General features: G+C 42.4%; 2 protein-coding genes across 2 annotated transcripts; one reads left to right on the top strand and one right to left on the bottom strand.

The window, feature by feature from the left end:
- Positions 1-397: 397 nt before the first annotated feature.
- LOC311127643 (glucose-induced degradation protein 4 homolog) lies at positions 398-5,306 on the bottom strand (the record flags this gene model as incomplete). Its single annotated transcript, XM_084159470.1, has 6 exons — positions 398-1,819; positions 2,215-2,345; positions 2,485-2,586; positions 2,935-3,042; positions 3,173-3,232; positions 5,118-5,306. The coding sequence occupies 6 exons, from the start codon at positions 5,304-5,306 to the stop codon at positions 1,756-1,758; spliced, it is 654 nt and encodes a 217-aa protein (XP_084015596.1). The 3' UTR covers positions 398-1,755.
- Positions 5,307-5,456: 150 nt separating this feature from the next.
- LOC311127634 (ATP synthase mitochondrial F1 complex assembly factor 2-like) lies at positions 5,457-9,020 on the top strand. Its single transcript, XM_084159461.1, has 8 exons — positions 5,457-6,094; positions 6,238-6,282; positions 6,392-6,540; positions 6,714-6,811; positions 6,975-7,055; positions 7,219-7,331; positions 7,554-7,669; positions 7,812-9,020. The coding sequence occupies exons 1-8, from the start codon at positions 5,965-5,967 to the stop codon at positions 7,947-7,949; spliced, it is 870 nt and encodes a 289-aa protein (XP_084015587.1). The 5' UTR covers positions 5,457-5,964; the 3' UTR covers positions 7,950-9,020.
- The last annotated feature ends 247 nt before the right edge of the window (positions 9,021-9,267 follow it).

The raw sequence follows: 9,267 nt of genomic DNA, 5'->3' as shown, positions 1-9,267 counted from the left end.
CTTTGTGACACCTGCTGATATAAAAAGGGCTTTATAAATACAATTTGATTGATTGTATGTCCCGTCAATAAATGATCAGATCGATGCAGAAACAGAGCTCCTTGGTCTTTACGTTCCTGGAGTCACCAGTCAAAGCATCCTGGGTAAGGAATCCTTATTTTCGTTATGACACAGAATACTGTGTCGTAAACTATTGACATAACATTGTGTATCAGACAGGTATGACCACTAGAGGGTAGTGGTATGTAGGCAGGAACAGGGAGCCAAAAGCTGCACACACATTTTCCAGCTGTGCATTCTTGACCTTGACGTGGCTCAGAAAATATGTCCAGATAGAATAATATTTAGTTCATTGTAGGTGTCTGTATGGAGAAATATAAAGAGTAGGACCCATTGCTAGTATGTCACTGCAGTACAGTTAATACAAGTCATTTATTTTCAAGAAAAAGACAAAGTGTTTTGATATGATTTACTCCATTCCTCACAGTCACAACCAGTCAGGTCACACCAATCTACTTTCAGTCCATACTCTCTCTCACACACACACAAAATACATTTTGATAAGCTTTAAAAAGATGGCACCATTGCCTGGACAAGGCAAGGGAGTGCTTTAAAAGGCAATTATACACAATATTTCCTTTAATGAGAAAGATAGACATGTTTTATAATATTATGATAGAATACATCTGGTTTCTGAAGTCAGAGTGCTACTGTTAAATAATATTGCATAGTTAACGATGAGGGGGCATGGATTCTTTTGATTTTTATATGTGAGTGAAAAGTAAAATGCTGCTGACCGCATGGGGCTAATAACATGATTCCATCTCAAATCCAACCAGGATGTACGTGTTGTTACGTTATGTATGTACACTGGGTTAGCAGTGCTGCACTGGAGTTAAACACAACAATGTGTGGCAAATGAAACAATCAATTAGTCAGAGACCTCCAGACACTCATTATACTCTGTCGTCTGAAGCTTTAGAATGGGTAGCTGAAGAGGTAACTTGCAAAATCTCTTTGCAGGCAATCAGAGAAGTTAGCAGAGCTTTCCAATAAAACAATAACACTCATTCAATGAGCTATGAAGTCTTTACAGTTCCAATCCAAAAGATGCCTGACCTGTCGTTCAAACAGAGAACTTTATTCCAAACGCTGACATTCAGCTTCAAAAGAGATCCAGGGTTTGATAGAGTAGAGTAATCTCCTAGAAGAATCCTTGTCCAATATCTGTTCAGCTCAGCTGTGATTGGATCACAGCAAACAAGTCCCCAAGAGGGAATCTTCAGCTTTATTTATAAAGTGTCCAAAGATAAGTGCTGTAGTAATGGAGTCCAGGACTCGGACTGAAGTCACGAGTTTCATAACTAGACCACAAAGCAGCAGAGTGAAAGAAAACAAGATATTGTAAACCAGACATTAAAACAATTGAAGAAATTATAAAGCGTCACACTGCTGCTGCTGTCTGCCCCAATCCTACGACTGAAGTTCCCTGCCTGCCCTGGGGCTGAGCAGTCTTTTCCATCAGTCCATCATTCCATCCCTTAAACGGTGAAAGGTCCAGCCTAAAAGACCTCCTTCCATCTGTCCATCAATTAATCCATGATTTCCTTTACTTAATCCTCAGATAGACAAGCACGTCCTCTTGGTAGTCGTAACAACAGTTTCCATGTTCCCTTCTCCCCAGTCCTTTCCCAGCCTCAGTAGCTTCTGCAGGCCTTAAAGTCCTTCTGAGCCAACAGAGCCACAATTCCTGGGTCACCGGAACTCATAGATGGCTGCACTGTGTTCTGGAACATGGGTGAGGTTCAGAGACTGGTACCTGTGAAGGAGACAGAGTCAGACAGTGCTAGTTATTGCAGAAAGTCAGGAGAGGAGAGATGCATTGGCCTGTCCCAAATCAACCCCTAGTCCTTGACTTGTATCATACAGAGAACAGTTAATTCTATTTAACTTTACTGAAATAAAAATCACATAACTTCATGCCCCACAGAGCCTGGGCATGAACAACATTCTGACCTTGATAACCTGAGCAAATCAAATATTTGCAAAAACCAATCTAAATAACAAATATAATATTAATTTAGTGAAAAAAGCATCAGAACTGATGATGTACAGGAATATGTTCAAAAATTAGCAAGGCCTGGCTACATCTGAGCCAGTTATCAGTCATAACATTTTCATGAATTAACCAGTTAGTATTTAGTGTCCCGTTACCATTCTGAGCTCCTGTGGTAGTAGTAACCCTCTATGGTGGCTGTGGACTTCTGGAAGCAGATATAGTAGAAACCAGCAAAGGAAGCACCGCTGATGTCTTTAATGGTGTGATCAGGGACCAGGAACTGTTCCTGTGGAGGAGGAGGACAACAGTTAGTACATCCTTATAACAACAGTACATAGAGGAAATATTTCCAAACCTCATATGCATGTTTCAGGTTTTCCTTGGTAATGGAGGAATAGGTAACATGCAGTCTGGTTTGAGCTTACCTTCCACCTCATGAAGATGTAGTCAGAGTTCTTCAGCTCGTCATAGTCAAACTCATCCGAGTTGAACATCTTTGCATACTGGTAGAAGGCCTGGAATTTGCCCTGGAGCCCAAATAGAAAATGGTTAAAACACACCACACAGGGTTCTTTGCTGGAACAGTACAATCTGTTTAACAATCATAACTACTGTTGTTGCTTGACAAATCTACTGATATCAGACTCAGACAGTAAAAGCCATTTATGTTACATAGTCTGTCCACGAGAGATGAATAGCAACCCAACATCATTCATGGTGGGGGGGGGGTGGGGGGGGGGGGGGGGTGATGCCCCCACATTCTCACCAGACAAGATTAGCCTACTTCAATTGGATCTGAGGTCTTAAGCAGAGCAACGTTGGTGGAATCAGATTATTAAATAATTAGGCTAAATTAAAGATCACCTTCGACTTACCCAGTGCTTGCGATCCACATCCTCATCTGCATCCCACTTCCTGGTTAGAAACGGACGCTTCCTGCTGATGATCTCCCCAGCAAAGAACGTAGTCAGAGTGGGGTACTCCTATGGAAGAAAAACACAACAGAGAAAGAGAAACAAGTTATAGGCTGGGAATCAGAACCATGATGAAAATAAAAGGGTAAGATTCAACCTTTATTCTACCTCTTTTCGGTATGAGGTAAATCATTCTCACCTCTGTCAACCCTTTGATCTTCAAGTACCCACACAAGTATGAGGCTTCCATGGTCACATGCTGAACGAAACAAAACAACACTTCATTGTGAGGCTATACATAAGGGCTGGACATACAGAAAGATGAAAGTCAGATCAATGAAAAAATGACTTCTGCTGGAGTCTCGGGGCTGATAGGGTTAACATTACCAATGCCAGCTCTCATACCACATATTTGTCACTAGAATGTCACTTCAATTAATGATAGGGTCATCCTAAAGCTAGGTTTAATTAAGCAATAAGGCCAGAGGGAGTGTGGTATATTGCCAATATACCACGGCTAAGGGCTGTTCTTAAGCACGACGCAACACGGAGTGAATGGACATAGCCCTTAGTCGTGGTATATTGGCCATATATCACAAACCCCCGAGGTGCCTTATTGCTATTATAAACTGGTTACCAACGTAATTAGAACAGTAAAAAAAAAAAATGTTTTGTCATACCCGTGGTATCAGCATTTAGGGCTTGAACCACCCTGTTTATAATGGCTGTTAGAGCACCCCTGACAAAATGTAAGATGACGCTGGTGGTAGGGCTGGGTAATATAGCAAAAATATCATACAGTATTTTTCATATTTTTGATGGTATTTAACGATATTTTATGAGTAGTGCGTGACCCTACGGTGGCAACACATACATTCTAAGTGATTTCAATTGGTCTTTCTTCATTCTGATTTTTTTATAATGTTCATACTTTAATCTTTGCCTACATTTAATGTTTCTTATGTAGCCAACATATTCATGCTTCACCTATTCCTCTTTGATTTATAATAATAATAATAATAATAATAATAATAATAATAATAATAAGCCATTTAGCAGACGCTTTTATCCAAAGCGACTTACAGTCATGCGTGCATACATTTTTGTGTATGGGTGGTCCCGGGGATCAAACCCACTACCTTGGCGTTACAAGCGCCGTGCTCTACCAGCTGAGCTACAGAGGACCACCGATACTGTTGCACAAACACCATGCTGATTTAGGCCTACAACACCACTGGCATCAGGCTGTATTAGCTAGCTACATTTGCGCTGACTCAGTACATTTATTAGCTAGCCAGCTAACACGATTTAGCTAAAACTTGCTAAAAAAAGACAAACTAGATGTTTGCAGATGTAAGAAACAAACTAATAGTGTAGTTATAGCACGCACGAAGCAAAGTGGAAACAACATCGTTGTCATCAACATTGTTGCATGTGCTGCATTGACCATGCAGACTGAACGCAAGTCTCGTGGTCAAGCGACAACAAATGCTTGAGTGACAGGGGGCGGGGCTAGGTCTGTGTGGAAACCGCATGGAGAGAGAGAGAGCAGAATGATTTATTTTGACTCAAGTAACATGTAAACTATAAAAATGGACGTTACACAAGGCATATCACATTTAACAAACATTCAAATATCGTTTTAGAAGGTAAAGTAAAAACCCAAACCGGTCCGTGCATCAATACCGGCATATAGTAAAATACCGTATACCGCCCAGACTAATACAGTGTTGGGGAGTAACATTAGTGAACGCCATGTAGGTCAACTAGTAATGTAACTACATTTTGCATTAGCTTGGTGGTAGTTGACCTAAATTCAAATCTAGGTAGTGTTTTCAGTAGTTAATTACTTTTTTGCCCTGTAGTGGTGTAGCCAACTACTGGAACACAGGACAAACATACGTACAGGTAAGCGTTTTCAGAATATACATTTTTACAAGAATCGACTGATGGTGACTCAATGTTGTTGCTAGCAAATCCCGCGACCAGGTCATCAAAACCCAACTCCGCCTCGATATAAGAGAACTGAGTTGAGGGTTCCTCAGGTATTTTTCTGGAAGCTGTCAATCATTACGTGTTTTGACATGTCAGCTAAATGACTCGTCAGCTGACTGGCAAATTAAAGTTTCATAAATCGAACTTGCCTGCAAAACAACCTCGACATCGTAGGAGTTGCCTTTGCTCTTCTGGTGTCCTCGGAACTTGGAGCCGCTGTAGAGAAGCGAGGCGACAACCCCGGGCTGGTGGGTGTTGATCGGGGGAGGCGGGATAAGCGAGGCCGAGGACGTGAAGGCCATCGAGGTGTAACGGAGGTATCCAGCGGGGACAGGCATGATTCTGGTACCGCGGGGAGGACACCGAAGGGGGTACGGAGAGCACGAATGAGGCGGCTCACCTACATCCAAATGCCTCCAAATCAGTAAGTACTTCAGTCACCACCAAGCTCCAGAAAAGTAAGGGGACTTCGACGCGGGTGCCGTAAGGCAGCAGCATCATCCTCTCTCATTAGCTGAGGGATTTCACTGGTCTAAAACCTCGCTGCTAATTGGCTTATTTAGCGCAATGCTGTCTGGGACGTGTGAGGATGTAGTTCTTTCCGCTCTGGCACTATTCCATTCTGGTTGATTTTATAACCACTATGGAACTACGTTTCCCATGTATCTGGGAATTCTGTCGAATCTGCCATCTGTCAAATACGGAAGGTCATGCTCATGGAGAGATGAGATGCGATGCATTGCAGTGAGAGGTACGTGGAAATACAATCGTATTTCTCCAAATGGTTACTTTTAGATCAGTCAACCTTCAACTACTCTTCAGTCGTTTGTTATAGCGACAGCGATTTTTCCTGCATTTTGAATAGCGACACTATCCGGCATTCATAATTCCTGCTAGCTAACGTTAACTAGCTCGGCTAACCAAGTCAACTGCAGGTTTTGAACCCCACTTGAATTGGGAAAACTTCTTTGTTAATAACTCTTTGTGACTGACACGATGCTGAGGAATCTTGTGAGATTACACAGTCGTGTGGGGCATGCCCTCTCTCCCCCCACTGTCTGCCCAAGAAGTCAAGCTCTCAAGCTGCTGCTCTCGGTGAACTCAAAATCTTACTCCATTATCACAGGTAAGAGGTGCACCATTTGATCACCCTTTTCATCAAATATCAAGGCTCTCAAGAGTTTGCTGGTTTACAGTGATCCTGGCTATATGCACCATGGAGGTTGCACAGTTCTTGTCATGTTGAGTTTGTTATGCTCTCATCAATAGAAAGAAAGAAATTCTACGAGGACGTCAGCATATCCCACGGAGAGGGTGAGTACTGGACCGGGCAAGTGAGATACTTTCTTTCTTGATTGAAATAAGTGTCTGAGTGCTAAGAATTCAAGAACTCACTAACGTTACCTTGATTCTTGGTCTGCAGGTGGCATGTTTGAGATCAACCTGGACCAGCGGAAACTGAAGACACCAGGAGGAAAGCTGTTCACAGCCCCCAACGAAGCCTTAGCCATTGCCGTGGCGAATGAGTGGGATACTCAGAAAGACGTGCTCAAGTTCTACAGTATGCATATGGTAGGACCTTTTTAGCTTAGTACTTTTGTTTGATGCTTCATGTTGGTGGTGTCTGGAATGACACACTGTACCCCAAACAGGGCACTACTTTCACTAGAGCTTTTGACTTGGGCCCTGATTAAAACTAATGTGGAAAAAGGGTGCCATTTGAGATTTGTTCTCTCCTTCTCCAGACCACTCTCTGCAACACAGCCCTTGATAACCCTACATTCCGCAGCAAGGACCAAATGATCACCGCTGCCCTCAAGTATCTGGAGACTGACACTATCTGGTACGCAGAGGTTTTCATAGTAGCATAGGGTTTTAGTTTCTGGTGAATAAAAGTAACCTGCCTAACATAGGACCAATATGATACACATATTCTCTCCATCAGATCATTAATGTGCATGATTGTGTAGAAATTATAACTCTGTGATTATGTTGTCTGCTTGTAGTTACAGAGTTGAGGAGCCTCCATCTTTAGTGGAGCTTCAGAATAATGAATGGGACCCTGTGCTGAACTGGATTGAAGACAGGTTAGTTTCACTTTAACATGATCATTGACTCATTTGCTGTGAGGTACCTTACTAGAAGTTCACTGGACACGTCTACTTATTTGCATGTCATCGTCAGCAAAGGAGGGAAACAGATTTGTTGCATTGTCTTGAGAGTACTTTAATTAATGTTTTCCTCTTGCAGGTACAACGTAGTCATTGGCTCCTCTACCAATATACTGGGACCAGAGATCCCACAGGCAACGATGAATACTTTCCGCCAGCACCTGGGTTCCTATAACTTCTGGTCCCTGACAGGTAAAAACAGCTAAAAGACTCATTAGAGATACTCCCATCCCGTGCACATGTGCAAATTCTGAACTGTGTGTGGGTGCTAAAGGAATCAGCCTCTTGCCTAGACCAATGGAGAGAGAATCCTCAGAAGTTGCACCGCTGTTCATGATCACATCATATTGCTGAGTCTCAGTTAAATAGACAGTACACGACTGCACTAATACTATTTGCATGTCCTGTGTGTAGGACTGGAGTATGTGATCACCCAGCTGAAGTCAGTGGTGCTGGCATTTGCATTGATTGACAAACACATTACAGTGGAGCAGGCCGTGCTGCTGTCACGACTAGAGGAGGAGTTCCAGGTATGAACTCGCCACAGAATCAATACATATACAGAGATTAGAAAAGCATCTTGGCTATGTATTCAATCTCCCTGTCTGTTTCTGTCTCTTCATCTCTTACTAATGATTTATTTTCCCTTCTCTCTCTTTCCCCTCTCCACAGATCGGGCATTGGGGAAACGTAGAGTGGGCTCATGATGTTGACCTGTATGAGCTGAGGGCACGTACAGCAGCAGGGGCTCTGTTTGTACATTTCTCCTCCGAGAGTTCAACGGTCAAACGCAAACTCATGCAAGACTAAGAAGGCCCTTCGGAGCTTCCCTGAGTCAAACATACAAGCTCAGACCGCACTCTAAGAGCAAAGACAACAAAGGCAGTGTACTGGCCTCTGACTGGGAAGAAATCCCAACTCCTTAGGACTTGAGTTTATCTCTGGTATTGTCCTTGGCGGAACAAAAACACATATTTTATCTGTCCTGGTCCGTGAAACAATCTGCAGTTTATAAAACGTCCTGTGTGGATTCATTTCAGTAAAGAGGAACATGTCTCCTCTGCCACTCCTTCCCTATAAAGTACAGCCAAGTACGACGATGACCATCTCTTCTACAGTGTGTTTTGAATCACTAACCAGGTTTCCATCCAACCTTTTTATGGGAGTAAAGTACATGTGCGATAAAAAATGTCATGACAGGGCTGATGGAAACAAAACATTTGTTGGCAAACATTACAAATTACAAATGTCGACAAAACAAAATATGCTAGACAAATTGGGATGTTTTTGTGTCGGTAAGATTCATTACGTGAGAAATGTTGATGGAAATGCTTTTATGCGCAAATATTGATATATTAACTATCATATCGAAGTGAACTTGGAGTCACCCGATAACATGTTGTGTGGTCCAACCACTATGACTAGTCTGGAAAAAATTCAGTTTATTAGGCCATTGGTTCCCAAACGTTTTCGTCCCCCCCTTAGGGGCGCACCCCACCGTTTGTGAACCACTGTATTAGGCTACAGATTAAATACATTATGATGAACTTCACAGGGTGGTGAAAGTACAAGGTGATCCACTCAATTGATGCCCCTTTCCAATAAATATAGAGGGTCTTATTCTGGTGACATGATCATCGATGCTTGGCTGCCGTTTGACAAATAAAAATAATCTCGTTATGTAAAATGGCCTACCCCGCACTGTATTTGCGAGCTGTTTGCTAGAGCGCACGTGCCAATACCAGAGTAGGCACACTCACTATATAACGCACTTTTTTTGTGAGAAAACCATCAATAGAGTTAAATGCAATGGAAACTCATTTAACTAGTTTTTTATTCGGTACATGGGAATTTAACGCAAAAGGATTTATAGGTACATTACGTCATCACGCATCTACGTCATTGATGGAACCACATCTCTGGTGGGAAAATGCACATTTTGCTCTTATGCCGATTTTTGAATATTCGCATGAAAATTTGTCCCCAATTGAATGGAAACCTAGCTAGTTTCTCAGGGAACATTGCGCATCCACCTCTTTAAGGAATACCTGGGATAGGATAAAGTAATCCTTCTACCCCCCCCCCCCCCCCAAAAAAAAAACAACAACATTTGTAAAGTGGTTATGCC

Source organism: Coregonus lavaretus (genome assembly GCF_964263955.1).
Source record: "Coregonus lavaretus genome assembly, chromosome: 1".
Taxonomy (NCBI): Eukaryota; Metazoa; Chordata; class Actinopteri; order Salmoniformes; family Salmonidae; genus Coregonus; species Coregonus lavaretus.
This window is presented reverse-complemented; position numbering and strand designations above follow the sequence as displayed.